This window comes from Anolis carolinensis, chromosome 2, assembly GCF_035594765.1.
Source record: "Anolis carolinensis isolate JA03-04 chromosome 2, rAnoCar3.1.pri, whole genome shotgun sequence".
Lineage (NCBI taxonomy): Eukaryota > Metazoa > Chordata > Lepidosauria > Squamata > Dactyloidae > Anolis > Anolis carolinensis.
The window spans coordinates 314,083,768-314,099,346 of NC_085842.1; the positions used below are offsets into that span (position 1 = coordinate 314,083,768).

The window sequence follows — 15,579 nt, forward strand, 5'->3', positions numbered from 1 at the left end:
CTTCCGCAAAAAGGGCGTGGCTACTAGGCGTCGCTTTCATTGGATAGATGCTGCATTGGAAAGGGGAAGCGACTCCCACCAAAGGGGGCGTGGCCAAGCGGCGCCGTCTTCATTGGACAAGGGCTGCTGGGAATGGGCGTGGCTTTCGCGGCGGCCATTTTGTCCGCGGTCCCTTCCTGAGGCGGCGGTGGAAGAGGTTGTAGCAGTTGCGAGTAGGTACCCCGGCCTCGTTGTTTGCTCCATCCAGGCCCAGCCATGCTCTCCGTGCGCGTTGCCGCCGCCCTCGCCCGCTCCCTGCCCCGGCAGGCCGGCTTGGTAAGTCGTAGCATCACGAAGGGGGAAGGCAGGCTGGGGAAGCGGGAAACGCGTACAGGCCGCATCGGCGCCGCCATCTTGGGGGTGACATTGACAGGCAGGCTGCTGCTTCTTCGCCCTTTGCAGGCCCCTTCTTCATTCACATGCCTTTTTGCGCATGCAAGCCGACAAAGAGGCGCCCCCCTTTTAAAACATTGCCTCCATGAATGAATAGGAAGCTGCTTTTTTATTTCGTGTCAAAAGCATTGCATAAATCAACAAGTAAATATAAAACTGATACAATAAAGGGAGCACAAGCGACTAAATGATTTTGGACCAAAAACGGGCAACAGCGACTGCATTGTCTGTAGCTTTCAGCAGTTCTTCCTCTGTGCTTGAGGCAGGGCATGGTAGGCAAACGTGCAGATGCGGAGGTGTTTGTTCTGCTCTGCAATCGCACAAGGCGGTATATACTTCTAAGTACAGTAGAGTCTCACTTATCCAACATTCATTTTCCAATGTTCTGGATTATCCAAGCCATTTTTGTAGTCAATGTTTTCAATACATCGCTATATTTTGGTGCTAAATTCGTAAATACAGTAATTACTACATAGTATTACTGTGCATTGAACTACTTTTTCTGTCAAATTTGTTGTATAACATGATGTTTTGGTGCTTAATTTGTAAAATCATAACCTAATTTAATGTTTAATAGGCTTTTCCTTAATCTCTCCTTATTATCCAACATATTCGCCTATCCAACGTTCTGCTGGCCCATTTACATTGGATAAACAAGACTCTACTGTAGTTCCCTTTTGCCAGGTTGTCTTTTGATCTCCCAACTACACTAGGCAAAACTACGGTTAGGTGGATCTGTGGTTGGTTAAGTGAATGAACCAAAGGGCTGCTCACCAATGCTTTTTCTTCATCATGGAAATATGCAACACACCAAAATACTTGGGAGTTACCCTGGACTGTGCTCTGACTTACAAGAAGCTTTGCTTGACTTTCAAGCAAAAAGTGGTTGCTGGAAATAATATCACATGAAAGCTGACTGGCACAACCTGGGGATCACAACCAAACACAGTGAAGACATCTGCCCTTGTGCTTTGCTACTCTGCTGCTGAATACGCATGCTCAGTGTGGAACACATCTCACCACGTTAGATGTGGATATGGCTCTTAATAGATATGCCACATTATCACAGGATGTTTATGCCCCACACCACTGGATAAATTATACTGTTTAGCTAGAAATGCACCACCTGATATCCACCTGGAAGTAGCAGCCAATAATGAAAGGACCAGGGCAGTGGCATCTCTGGCCCATTCCCTATTCGGATATCAGCCAGCATGCCAATGCCTTAAATCAAGAAATGGGTTTCTAAAATCTACTCGCAGGAACTCCTTAGCAAGCAAGAGTCCAAAAGTGGCCGGCTAAAACCCAGAAACTCAACCAGTGGCTGGTACTAGATGAAAAACTTACTTCTGGGCACACAGAAGCCTGGCAACTTGAAAGGCACTGAACAGACTGCGCTCTGGAACCCGAGATGCAGAGCCAACCTTAAGAAATGGGGCTAAAAAGTGAAGTCAACAACATGCGAGTGTGGAGAAGACTAAGCCACAGACCAGTTACTACAAGACAGCCTGAGCCCTGCCACATGTTCAATGGAGGACCTTCATATAGCAACACCAGAAGTACTTGAAGTAACCACCAGCTATTGGTCAAAGGACATTTACTGTAATGCCAAGTTATAACTTTCCATGGGACTGCCTCTAAAGAATGCTCGGAAACTTCAGGTGATCGAAAGAGCTGCAGCCAGGTAGTTCACTGGGGCTGGCTACAGGGAGCGAGGAATTCCCCCCTTTGCAGCAGCTCTACTGGCTGCCAGTCTGTTTCTGGGCACAATTCAAAGGGCTGCTTATGACCTTTAAAGCCCTAGGTGGTTCAGGTCCAAGCTGTTTGGCTGACTGCATTCCCTTGTACAAACCAGCCCAGGTCCTGAGATCCCCTTCAGGAGAGGCCCATCTCTTGGTCCCAAATTCATCTGAAGTTGAGTTGATGTAAAAGCTATATTTCAGAGGAACTGGTAAACAGCTCCCCAGATTATTCCTTAACTAACAAACTCTATGACATTCATACAGTTGTCAATATCAGCAAGAGACTTGAAGGCACATACACTCCATATCAATTATTTTTACAGATAAATTCAAGATATGAAAGGGTAACAAGAACTCCCATGTATCTCAGATTTTTCTTTTTGTGTGGTACTGATAGGGGATTAGAAGGGTAAGAAAGGGTACTTTTCCCAAAGCCTTCTTGCAGAATAACTGTTAGAAAAGGTACAGTGATTTCTTTTCTCATTGCATTGGATCACTTGAATTGTGTCTTAAGCAGAAATGTAGCAAGAGGCATTTTTCTCCAGGCTGCATTCGTTAAGTTCTCCTTGATAAACTTCTATAATGTGAAAGTCTGCCATTTTTATTTTTGTGTTGTCGAAGGCTTTCATTGTCGGGATCACAGGGTTGTTGTATGATTTCTGGGCTGTATGGCCATGTTCCAGAAGTATTCTCTCCTGACGTTTCACCCACATCTATCTATGGCATGCATCCTCAGAGGTTCAGAGGATGCCTGCCATAGATGTGGGCGAAACGTCAGGAGAGAATATTTCTGGAACATGGCCATACAGCCCGGAAAACATAAATTTTTATTTTTATTCTTTGCCAGAGACTGGTACTCTTGTTTATGCCACTGACTTGTTTTATTTTCTAAAATTTTGCTGTGGACCAGCAGATCACTACTTTGAGTAATACTGGTTTGCAGGATACAGAGAATATATTGGAATAGACTTAAGATGGTGTCACATATTCATGACCTTGAAAGCTTCTAGGAAGGTGTCCCTGAATGCTCTTAGTGCTTCCTCACTTGTTTAGAAACTTGCAGATAGTTCCTTTCTGATACAACATTTTGATTTCATTTGGGATTAAGGTCAATCCCTCGTTATGCAGGCTTGATTTCTTTATTAATACTATAGATCAAGTTCAGTATTAAATACAGTGGATTGGCATTTGTGTTAGTAGTGGGTCTTTAGAGAATAATGTAAAATATTGTTTAATGCTGAGCAGTGCATCAGTAGAGCTATCTATTCACAACTGCCACATATTTGATGTTTCGTATAACATACACCTTTTGTTACTTTATACAATTAGTTTTTTGTCTTGTTTTGTTTTCTTTCATTACCAATGAGATCTTACTTAATACAATATAGTCAACATGTTGTCTAGTAGTAGTCCTAATGGGTGCGAGTTCTGTAATTCTGCTTGTAAATGGTGTACTTGTGAAACAAGGGTAGCCATTGGTCATGTAGTGCTAAAATCTGCTCCCATTAATGTAAATCTATTCCAGATAAATTTATTTTGACAAATGCAAGTGGGACATTCCGTTTAATATTAAATTCAAATACTTTCTTCTTGGTAGATTTCCCGGAATGCTTTTGGTGCAACATTTGTTGCGACAAGGAACCTCCATGCCTCCAAAACAAGCCTACAGAAAACTGGTATGTCAGGACAAATACATGCAACCTATTTTTTTGATAATAAAATATTGGCTCTGCACTAGGTCACAGGGGAAACAAATGAAATTCTCTGAATTTAAATCCTGCCAGGCACTGCTGAAGTATCTTCTATTCTTGAGGAACGCATTCTTGGTGCTGACACCTCTGCTGAGCTAGAAGAAACTGGCCGCGTGCTTTCAATTGGTGATGGCATTGCCCGTGTCTATGGCCTGAGGAATGTTCAGGCAGAAGAAATGGTTGAGTTCTCTTCTGGGCTGAAGGTACATTCTCTTTCACTTGATGCATCAATTTATTCTTATTGGAAAGCCTCTTCTCTCTTGTATGAGATAATGGGATAGTATTGAATCCTTGATGAGTGAGCAATGTCTGCATTGGGAGTGCTGTTTGAGTCGGCTTGTCCAGTATGGGCTTGAATACTTTTTTACTTTAGCTTTTTATCCTAATGTATATATTTAGTTTAATATTTTCATCACTAATGGGTTATATTAGTTTTCAAATGTTCAGTTTTTAAGATGAAGGGACCAAGATTTTCATAGAATAGTTCTCATTTGTTGTAGTTTTTTGGTAACCCAGATGGACTATTTATGGCAGCAATTGTCTAGAGTGTCTGATGAATTAATTTTTAAAGCTTATTCTCTTTTTTTAGGGTATGTCCTTGAACTTGGAGCCCGACAACGTTGGTGTTGTCGTGTTTGGCAATGACAGATTGATTAAAGAAGGTGACATTGTGAAAAGGACAGGTGCTATTGTGGATGTGCCAGTTGGTGAAGAACTCCTGGGACGTGTTGTAGATGCACTGGGCAATGCCATTGATGGAAAGGTCAGCTGGAGATCATAGTAACCTATTAGTATCCTATTATGCATAACAATTAGTGGTAAGTGAATATTTTGAAAATGACTGTTTTTTGCCTTAAAGGGCCCAATTGCTTCCAAGACACGCAGAAGAGTTGGTCTGAAAGCACCAGGGATCATTCCTAGAATCTCTGTACGCGAACCCATGCAGACCGGCATCAAGGCTGTAGACAGCTTGGTACCAATTGGCCGTGGCCAACGTGAATTGATCATTGGTGACAGGCAGACTGGGTAAGGAACTGGTGCCATATGTTCAAACTATTTGTTTGTAACTGCTGTGTTTTCCCTCTTAGGAAAGCTTTATATGCAAGAGTGTGTTAAGTCAGAATGTCTAAGGACTTCATGTGAACCTTTTCAAACCTAGGGTTTTCAAAAAGTAGAATGCGAAGAGCCAGATACTAACATCCAAGCAAAATGGTTTTCAGTACTTCATTCTTAAAAGCCTGACTACATATACTGACTGTATATTCAGCAATATTTGTGTTGCTAAATTAGGTCTCCAACATGTTTTTTCCCCTCTGACAAGTCATTCATCTTTACCAGCTAGGTAGGTTCAGTCTGCTCTTCTATGTTGCAAATATGTTATAACTCTTGAATTTGCCATGTTGAAATGGTTGAGAATTTAATTTGACTGACAAGCAAGGAGAAGCCATTCATTACATTAGATAACATTTTTTATTTTATTTTTTTGCAAAAATGAGGTGCCCATTACATTATATGCAAGTAATTGCAGGATTTTTTTTAAAGCTGTTGTGCGAAAGCACAATTAACCAATTTTACCTCCTCAATTATGGAAATTCAAGAAAGAGTGTTACCTTCAGATTTTGGAGAGGCTGAAAAGATAAATACAATTAGAACAAAACAAGATACTAGTAAAATAGAAGTTCATTTAATTTAAAACAAAGCAATTTTAAAGTATTGCTAAGAGAAGTCCAAAATCCAACCAATAACAAGCCACATCTGTTGGTCAGCTTTCCAGCTAAGGGCCCCATTCACAAGGTCTTCAAAATGACTTTATTGTTGGCAGATCTGTCTTAGTAAGGAGTTCCAGAGCCTTGGTGCAGCCATGTTCTAGATCAGTGATTTTCAACTGGGTCCACAGGTATTTTGGCCTACAATTCCCAGAAATCCCAACCAGTTTGCCAGCTGTTATGATTTCTGGGAGTTGAAAGCCAAAAGATTTGGAGACCCACAGGTTGAAAACCACTGTTCTAGATCCTCTCACTGAGGCATCCCTGGCTTTAGCCAAAGCATATTTAGAAAACTGTTATCTGTGGACAGTTGTAATATAATGATATTCTGGCTACTTCTCTGTTCTTTCTCCAGCAAAACATCAATTGCTATTGACACCATCATCAACCAAAAACGATTTAATGATGGAACTGATGAGAAGAAAAAGCTGTACTGTATTTATGTTGCTATTGGCCAGAAGAGATCCACTGTTGCCCAGCTGGTTAAGAGGCTTACTGATGCAGGTATTGGCATAATGTTCATTCAGCTCTTTCTATGTGGAGGGAATTTCTGTGGAAATGCTCAGAAATAAAACACATGTAATGGGCCTTCCTTGCCAAAGAAAACGCTATGAAATTTATAAGCCAATAGGCAGCTAGTTTCTAATAATGCATTCTAGTTTCTAATAGTGGTTTCTTGAGAGAACTACCTAAATTGTGGTCAGCTCCAACTACAGTTCTTTAATGTTTCTTCAGGCACAGCCACTGATTGACCTTTTGCTATGAAAGGTTGTTTTGAGGCCTTTAGTTGCAGGTTGACCCTATTGCAATCAACTGTACCAAGAATCAAATATATGATATCCATTTGAATAAATTAGAAAAAGAAACTATTTTCCCTTTATGGAAGTAAGGGAAATGAAGCATTGTTGTATTAGGTTTTTCTGTACTTTTCTGATAATTCCATAAACGAGAAATCTATAGTAGAAAATAGAAAGAATATCTGTAACAATAACTGAGAATTGAAGACATCCTTAGATAGACTCCTTTGCATTCTCAAGGAGAAACAATGACGGATGTTAGCTAAATTGCTCCCATTTTCATGTTCAAGAAAACCAGCTTGAATAAAATGTAAGGTCAATGCTCTTTTTTCAGATGCCATGAAATACACCATTGTGGTCTCTGCCACAGCCTCAGATGCTGCCCCTCTTCAGTATTTGGCTCCTTATTCTGGCTGCTCTATGGGCGAATACTTCAGAGATAATGGAAAACACGCTTTGATTATCTATGACGACTTATCCAAGCAGGTTTGAACTTGTAATTAGCATGGGAGAGCGAGCCAAATTTGCAGATTTTTTTTGCCCCCTACAGTCCATGTTGTAGTAGATACATGAGCCTTGCTCTTATTTCCACAGGCTGTTGCTTACCGCCAGATGTCTCTGCTGCTGCGCCGTCCTCCTGGAAGAGAGGCCTATCCGGGCGATGTCTTCTATCTGCACTCCCGTCTCCTAGAAAGAGCAGCCAAGATGAACGATGCCTTTGGAGGGGGCTCTCTCACTGCTCTTCCGGTCATTGAGACTCAGGCTGGAGATGTGTCTGCCTACATTCCCACTAATGTCATCTCTATCACAGATGGGCAGGTAGGATTCCAGAGCATGTAAATCACCAATAGGCTGTTAGGAATTGCGGGAGTTGAAGTCCAAAACCCTTGGAGGGAAGGCTAAAGTTTACCCATGCCTGATTTAAATGATATTCTATAAAAGGATAGTTTGTCTTCATTTGTTCCAATGGAACTCCTTGCAATAACAACACAAATCTATTTTCCTGCAGATCTTCTTGGAAACTGAGCTGTTTTACAAAGGTATCCGCCCAGCCATTAACGTTGGTCTGTCTGTATCCCGCGTTGGTTCTGCTGCCCAGACGAGGGCCATGAAGCAGGTACAGATGACATGATAAACATATGGACAGTTTTGGGTTACCTAACTATTCACTTAATCTTTTGTTAAGTTATATTACTGTCTCAAACTGTATTGCCAGATTAGAAAGGCAAAACAGTTGTGTGATAATGTCATAATTCCATTGTACTTGGTATAAAACATCTTACATGATACAAAATTCAAATCTTGCATAGCCAAAAGGACTTTCCCTACTGAGTTTGGCTACTAGAAAGGTGAGGTGGGAGAGGAAGGAATGAAAATAATGTAAGCTGTGTTCTGATACTGAAAACATTATTTGAGATGACCATACAATCAAAACATTGTATGCCCTCCCTTTTTCATATAGAGTGTTAACTGTGTGGCATCTTCTGTAATGTTCGGGGCATACTCTGAAACTAGCAGTGCATAAAAAAACTACATTATTTTTAATGTTCTGTAGGTGGCTGGCACCATGAAGCTGGAATTGGCTCAATACCGTGAAGTCGCTGCTTTTGCCCAGTTTGGGTCAGATCTGGATGCTGCTACTCAGCAATTGCTCAATCGCGGTGTTCGTTTAACTGAGCTACTTAAACAAGGACAGTATGGTAAGAATTCTTTTGTAGAACTCATGTATTAGCCATTCACAGTGCTGTACTCGTTTCTCCACATTGTAACTGGTGATCATATAAATGACTTTGTGAATCATATACTCCATTGGGGCCTTCAGGATTTTGGGAAGGCAGGTGTAGCAAGATAGAGCAGTCATCTGCTAATGTTTAGAACAGGATTGTATAAAAAGGGATTGCTAGAAATCTTTTCTGACTTACCTGTCCCACAACTTTCTGTGTAGCCCTGTTTGCTGCCTTTTTTCTTCAGATGTTTTGTAGATAGGTCTGATAAGGCTGGGCTCATTACCACTCTTGCTGATATTCAGCAGAGTTCATTCTTTAGTGAACTAGATTATTCACGCTTGTTTTAAAAAATAATATTTTCTAGGCTATTTATAATTTCTAGGCGTTTTTATAATTTTTAACAATTTTATTACTATGTGATGTTATGTTTGTTCATATTTTAGAATAAATCAACAGCAAAAGCAATTCAATAGACGGTAACATGAAGTAATTACTGTATTTACAAATTTAGCACCAAAACATTGCAATGTATTAAAAACATTGACTGCTAAAAATTGACTACAAATAAAGATAGAATTGCATAAAATGAACTTACAGTAACAACATTGTCAGAAGTTAAATCTGTAAAAAGTTCAGTCCTGTGAAAAAAATTTTTAAATCTGTGATCCTTGCCTGCCTAAAGAAACAGCTGTGGATCCGGGCAGGAGGCAGACTGCGTTGGATAATACAGAACATTGGATGAGCAAGACTCTACTGTAGCATCCAGTACTCTTGGTCTGACTTCCCAGGGGTAGTACACCCATGACTAGAGTTTTTAGCAATGTGTGGCTTAGATGTATGAAAATTAAAGCTTATATGCTTATGCAAACAGATGTGCTCATTTTCAAACCTTCGTTTAAAATACTTATTAGTGAAGCTGAATGCAAACGAAAACTCAACCTTCACACTGGGCAAGAGTCTAGTCAGCTTCAGTTTCAATCTATAACACCCCAAAGAATCAAGATGCTAAAAAGGAGTATTTTTAAAAGAAAACAGGAAATAATTCACCAAAACATCTTCCAGAGGGTGACCGTGTGCCATTCTGTATGGTTTTAAATCTTTTTTTTTTTTTGCTGTTCTGTCTGCAGCCAAATGGGAACTCTTTTATAACAAAAAAATGTTCTTTAGAAATCTCACATAGAAGGGATCTTAATCAGCGATGCTAGATAATGCAATATGCATACCTTCTGTGCAGCCCGGTCAGCCCAGAATATGCATAAAAGTGTTTCCTCTCCATATATGACATACCATGTTCTCTCAAACAGCGTGATAAAGTAATTTGACCATTGTATTATAACATCCGGGAAACAATGGTTTGAATTGCTGCTCAGCCATAGAAACCCACTCTTTGGAGACCTCATTGACCTTTGCAGGAAGGCAGATACCCCCCTTTGAATAAATTTTGCCAAGAAAGGGTTGCCAAAACTCAGAAATGGTTTGAATTCAAACAGCAGTAAGAGTTGTTCAGAGATGGAGCCATTCCTAAATCGTATCTTGGAATCCTGTCCAACCTTCAAGATCAATTTGTCTGTTCCTGAGCACAGAAATGTGTCTCTTGGTTAGCATATTTTAATTCTCATGAGTTTGAAAGTGAAGGCAATATGCTCCTCTCAAACAGGTTCTGTTTCCTCAACCATGGTGAGAAATGAGGAAGTCAGTGGACAAATGCTTTGACATAGACTCTTTTTTTTTTTTTTCTTGCTTAGTTCCTATGGCAATTGAGGAGCAAGTGGCTGTCATCTATGCTGGAGTCAGAGGCCACCTGGACAAGTTGGAGCCCAGCAAGATCACCAGGTTTGAGAGTGCTTTCCTGGCTCACGTTCTGAGCCAACACCAGGCCCTCCTCGCCACAATCAGGTATGTATATATTGGTTCACAGGTGGATAGGACACAAATAAGACTGCCAAACTTAGCCCTTCTAAGTTGCAGAAAACAGTGATTTCCTCTTAAATCCAAACAGATCTCACTTCTATTCTATACAAGGGCTATTACAAGAGCTTCCCTATGTTTGAATGTATCATTAAAATACTGTAGTATGCTTTATAAAATTGCTATGGGGCGAATGAACTTCCTCAATGTGTTTTAATGTGGAGCATTTGGTTTGGAAAGAACAAGCATCAGCTTGAAATTTGCTTTGTTACTTTGTGACAGGACTGAGGGGAAGATCTCTGAACAAACAGAAGCCAAGCTGAAGGAAATAGTCACAAGTTTCCTATCTACATTTGAAGCATAAGCAAGTGATTAACAGTCCTACCGTGGTCCCAGGCTATTTTTGTCACTGAGTGGTGGCAGTGCTCTGGCTCCATTTTTCCCCCAGAGACATACAAGGTCTGTGTGAGTTGAAAGTATGGCCTTCGCAGAGAATTAAAGGCTCCATTTAAAGAAGTCTTGTGGACACAATCCAGGCTGTGAAGGAGATCTGCTGACAGCCTGCATCAGTGTGTACAGAAGTACATGGTGAATAAAATATTACAAACAATACGAATTTGCTACTGATTTTTTAAAAGAGCTCTGCTTAACCCACTGAAGAAGAATTTTTCTGGCTTGCTGTCATGTATTTTCAGTGTAAGAGCAAACTTTCCTCTAAAATATATTCACATGTTTCTCATTCAGCCTCTCAGTTAAATGCTGGGGAAGAGTCCAAATTGTGGTTAGCTGACTTCATTGCATAATTCATTGCTAAAGCCACTCACTCAAGTCTATTAAATTGGGACAGGGAAGTGCAGCGTTTGTAACTTGGCCTTGATCAAATTGAGCAACTCTGCAATTCCAAAAAATTTGTTGACCAAAACAGTCATTTCAGAATTGCTTGCTCTCTTCTGTTCATTATTCTGTATCCCTGCAAAACAGGTGGTTTTGGCTTGACAGCAGGACTGTTTGCTGTCTTGAAATCGTGTTGTTAAAGGTAGCCAGTATAAGCATATTTTTCAAGGTGTCAATATTATGTAGTTTTGTCTCCTAGGATAGGAAGCGAAAGTGACTTGTCACCTCCAAGTGTCAAATTCCATGGTTCCAATCCAGTATCTTGATTCTGGGGTTTCTGAATAGTAATCCATTTTGCCTACTGAATGTCATGTTTTCATCCGAAATAATGTGTGTTCATTCAGTACATGAAGTAAGGTCCTAGCAACTTGGTAAAAATTAAATGTGAATGTAGGCAGACTCTTTCAAGCATGTGAGTGAAATATATCTCTGTGTGAGCAGTTATGTTCTTAGGGTAGTGTTATAACATGGTAACTCCATCATAATGTTAAATCGAGACTGCACCTGATGTTTCTTTAGAATCAGTCTTTGATTTTACCCATGCAAACTCGTACTCTATTCAGTATGATTGCATAATGGAGATTAGTAGTGGTTCCAGTTTTAAGGGATGATGAATATGCCTTGTTTTGTAAATAAACTTGGAGACTACTTGTCTGTAATAGAGGCAACATGAATGAAACCTCTTTCAGAAGAATACTGAAATGATGTACAAATACATTATTTCTTTAAAATGCATATCGCAATTTTCCCATCTTTAATTCTGCCCCTGAAAGTCACCAGAAGCTGAATTGAGATGGAGAAACAAGGCACACTGCTTCCATTGCTGTTTTATGCATAATAGGGCATGTTACATGCATAGAGGACAGTGGCTTGGTAATGAGTCTTCTCATATCCTGACAGGTAAATAACAACCCCATTTTCAAGATGATCAGGTATGCCACAATTGACAGCTGCAAAACCAAAGAAGAAAAGATGGGGTTAAGTCTGTTCAGCGCTGAACAAAGACCTCCCATTTCTTATTTCAATCCATTCCACCCCTTTCTGAGACTCAGTTTAGATGCTTTCCACTCCCAGATCAAGTTATAAGGATAATGCATGTACACGTGCTATTGTCCACCAACATTTGTGGGTTTTCAGACTGGATTACTCACAAATTTGATTAAAATGTCCTCTGGGAATCTCTAGATCCTTTCCTTAGACCTTTACCATCCTGACTCGCACTCCCAGGAAAACCTCAGCAATGTATTCCTTGAACCCAGAGCCGTTCAGGATTAAACTAAAAGAGCATCTACATTGTGGGCATACCTTCACATTGCAACAGTGATCTAAACATTTCTGATGTTCATCCTCTTTTTTGATTGTGATAAAAGATCAGTTGGATGGGATGATGGGAACAGGCTCAAAACACCAAGCCAAAAATGCTGCTTAATGTATCCTGGACACTAAGTTGAAGGCATAAAGTAATTTTCTGAGAGAGAAATCTAGTGCTGGGAGAAGTGGAAGTGGGAAGAATGACAGGGACAAGAGATGGACAAAGAATCACAGAGAGTACTTCAAAAGATGCCAGATTGCTTCCCAAACTTATACCTTATTCTATTTAAGAATCTTGGTTATTCTCCTATTTTTGTGCGTTACTTTGTTATCTGGAGAATAATTACTATCTTGTGTCTTCCAGCTGGTTTATCCAGTTCACTTTCTGCTTCATCTTAAGCACCCACATAAAGCATTTCATGTGCTGAATTTTTGCACAATTTGTTCACTGGGTGAAAGTTATCCGTTGCAAGGGAGAATGGGTTCCCCTGTCCCTTTCAAACTGGGTTCAGCCTTTGGTGAGTCAAGTCAGAGAAGACTTCTGGGTGCGAGGAACCACCAGATCTGTTTTTTAGAAGATCAGTTTAATGCAATGATTATATGCTTTTTCTCACATCCTTTTTTGTCACAATGCAAGCAACACTGGGGGTTTTTTTCCCTCCAACTAAAAATCTGGGCATTTTGGGCCACATGTAAGAAATGCTCGAGAGCACTAACATTTCTGGCCCTACAACCTAAGTAAACTGTGGAAGAAAAAACCATGTGAGAATACATCTCTTGCAGTAGGGTATTTGGGAGTGAGCAGGGGAGGTATTGCTTTGACCTGTGGTGATCACAGCTTATCTTGCTGCAGTTCAGGGGTATTACAATTAACCCAAAATTGTCCTTAATAGGCTGGCTTAGTCTGCAGTTTATGCTTGGACCTTTGAACCATGCAAACAATCCTGCTTCTCTGCTCAGTGAAAGCTGAGACGGTGCCTCTGCTGCCTTTCCATCCCTGGGCTCTGCTGTAAGGAATCTTGTGCCTACAAAACAAAGCAAGGGCTACTCACTGCCGCATAATAATCAGTAATAATTGGAAAAGTCAGACTGAAAGGTGACAGTCAAGTTATTGTAGGGGACATAAAATTCCTTCAGGAAATTAGAACCAGGATTTTGTCTTGTCTTCCAACCACAACGTCGGTCCTCAACACGGCTACCAGACATGGCCTGAAAGTGACAGATACCTTGGTCTCAACAATTGAAATGTGTCATTGTTGGTTGTTAGCATTCCAGGATAATGAAGTCACTAGGAGTTTTTCAGAAATAGTTCAAAGGTCTTGTAGATTCTAAAATATAGATGAAAAAAGACCTGGGATGAACTTTTAATGGCTATCTAAAATTCCAGTAGCACCTTGACCTGAGGTGTACTTCTCCCACTTGTTTCACTGGTTTAGTAGCACACTTGAAAGCAACAACATGACTATAACACAGATTTCCTATGTATCTTGTCAGAATGTAAAGTTATGTAAGTTACAATTAGATCAGTACTGAATCACAAGCACAAATTGCGATGGAAAGAATAAGTACAAAAGTGAATGTGAGATTGCACCAAACGGAACAAACAATGATTTGAGTAGGACAGAAGAGGGCAGTGTCTGAGCAGGAAATTTTAAAAAGCTGAGACTTTGCAATCCACACAGCAAGCTAAAGTTGCAATTTTATTTCCTGCTTCCTTTGGATCCTCTCAAGCTCTTTTACATATCTCCTGTTGTTCTGCCTTGGGAAGCTAGTTTGGTTTCGTGAGCTGAATGTTCACTAAGGACTCCAAAAAACAAGGATCTGAACTAAGATGAGCAGGAGTAGCACCCACTCTCCCAGCCTCAAAGGCAGGCAATGGCAAACCTCATTGTCTGAAGAAACCTTGCCAAGAACACCCTGTGATAGATGCACTTTAGGGCTGTTGTAAGTTGGAAATAACTTGAAGACATACCATAGAAACAAATCTTGTTTCTCAATGTATTCATTGTTTGTGTTAAAAGTTGTGTAAATAATTCGTGGTAATTATTTTCCTAACGTACCTGTGCAGGAAGTGAGACCGAGAGCAGGGCCTCCCCGGGTGATCTTAATCTTCAAGGTGGTTCATAGAGGGAGATACGTTTGGACAGGTAAGCTGGGCCAGAACTGTTTTGGGCTTTATAGGCTAAAGCCAGCACTTTGAATTGAGCTTGGAAGCAGACTGGCAGCCAGTGGAGTTGGTGTAACAGGGGGGTTGTGTGCTCCCCATACCCCGCTCCGGTGAGCAATCTGTCTGCCGCTTGTTGGACCAATTGAAGCTTCTGTCTTCAAAGGCAGCCCCACATAGAGCGTGTTGCAGTAGTCTGTATGGGATGTAACCAGAATGTGGACTACCATTGCCAAGTCTGACCTCCCAAGGTATGGGTGCAACTGGCGCACAAGCTTTAATTGTGCAAAAGCTCCTCAGGACACCACTGAAACCTGGAGTTCCAGGCTCAGCAATGAGTCCTGGATCACTCCCAAGCTGTGAACCTGCATCTTCAGGGGGAGTATAACCCCATCCAACACTGGCTGTATCCTCTACCCTGTTTGGCCTTACGACTGACCAGGAGTCTTGTCTGGATTCAATTTCAATTTGTTCAACCCCATCCAGACCATCACAGCGGCCAAGCACCAGTTCAGGATCTGAGCAGCCTTAGCAGCAGGTGGAAAGGAGTACTAGAGTTGGACATCATCTGCGTACAGGTGACATTGAACTCCAAAACTCTGGATGATCTCTCCCAGCGGCTTCATATAGATGTTAAACAACATGGGGGGCAATATTGAGCCCTGCGGGACCCCACAGGACAATGGCTGTGGGGCCAAGCAGTGTCCCCCAACAACACTTTCTGGGAACAGCCTTCCAAGAAGGACCGGAGCCACTGTAAGACAGTGCCCCCAAGCCCCATTCCCGCCAGACATCCCAGAAGGATACCATGGCCTACAGTATTGAAGGCTGCTGAGAGGTCCAGCAGAATCAAAAGGGACACACTCCCCCTGTTCAGTTCCCAGCGTAGGTCATACACTAAGGCGACCAAGGCTGTTTCAGTTCCATGTCCCGGGCTAAAGCCAGACTCTGCTGGATCCAGATAATCAGTGTCTACCAAGAACCCCTGGAGTTCTTGGCTATTTTCTGCTGGCAGTTTAGTGTCATCTGCATATCTGTTCGAACCTTCCTCCAATTTTCATGCCTTCTTCCTCCAAGTCTAATCCTG

General features: G+C 41.2%; 1 protein-coding gene across 1 annotated transcript; it reads left to right on the plus strand.

Annotated features, from left to right (window-relative positions):
* Positions 1–146: 146 nt before the first annotated feature.
* On the plus strand, positions 147–10,735 carry atp5f1a (ATP synthase F1 subunit alpha). The gene is made up of 12 exons (XM_003214508.4): positions 147–315; positions 3,772–3,850; positions 3,959–4,128; positions 4,515–4,688; positions 4,785–4,951; positions 6,047–6,195; positions 6,823–6,974; positions 7,083–7,307; positions 7,498–7,605; positions 8,044–8,188; positions 9,961–10,111; positions 10,406–10,735. The coding sequence occupies exons 1-12, from the start codon at positions 256–258 to the stop codon at positions 10,485–10,487; spliced, it is 1,662 nt and encodes a 553-aa protein (XP_003214556.1). The 5' UTR covers positions 147–255; the 3' UTR covers positions 10,488–10,735.
* Positions 10,736–15,579: the final 4,844 nt, after the last annotated feature.

Excerpts from the sequence above, each read along its gene's own strand:
- atp5f1a (XM_003214508.4), top strand. The coding sequence starts at position 256 with ATGCTCTCCGTGCGCGTTGCCGCCGCCCTCGCCCGCTCCCTGCCCCGG. Across the intron at positions 6,196-6,822 it reads TAAGAGGCTTACTGATGCAG|ATGCCATGAAATACACCATT; the intron begins GTATTGGCATAA and ends CTCTTTTTTCAG. Across the intron at positions 6,975-7,082 it reads ATGACGACTTATCCAAGCAG|GCTGTTGCTTACCGCCAGAT; the intron begins GTTTGAACTTGT and ends TTATTTCCACAG.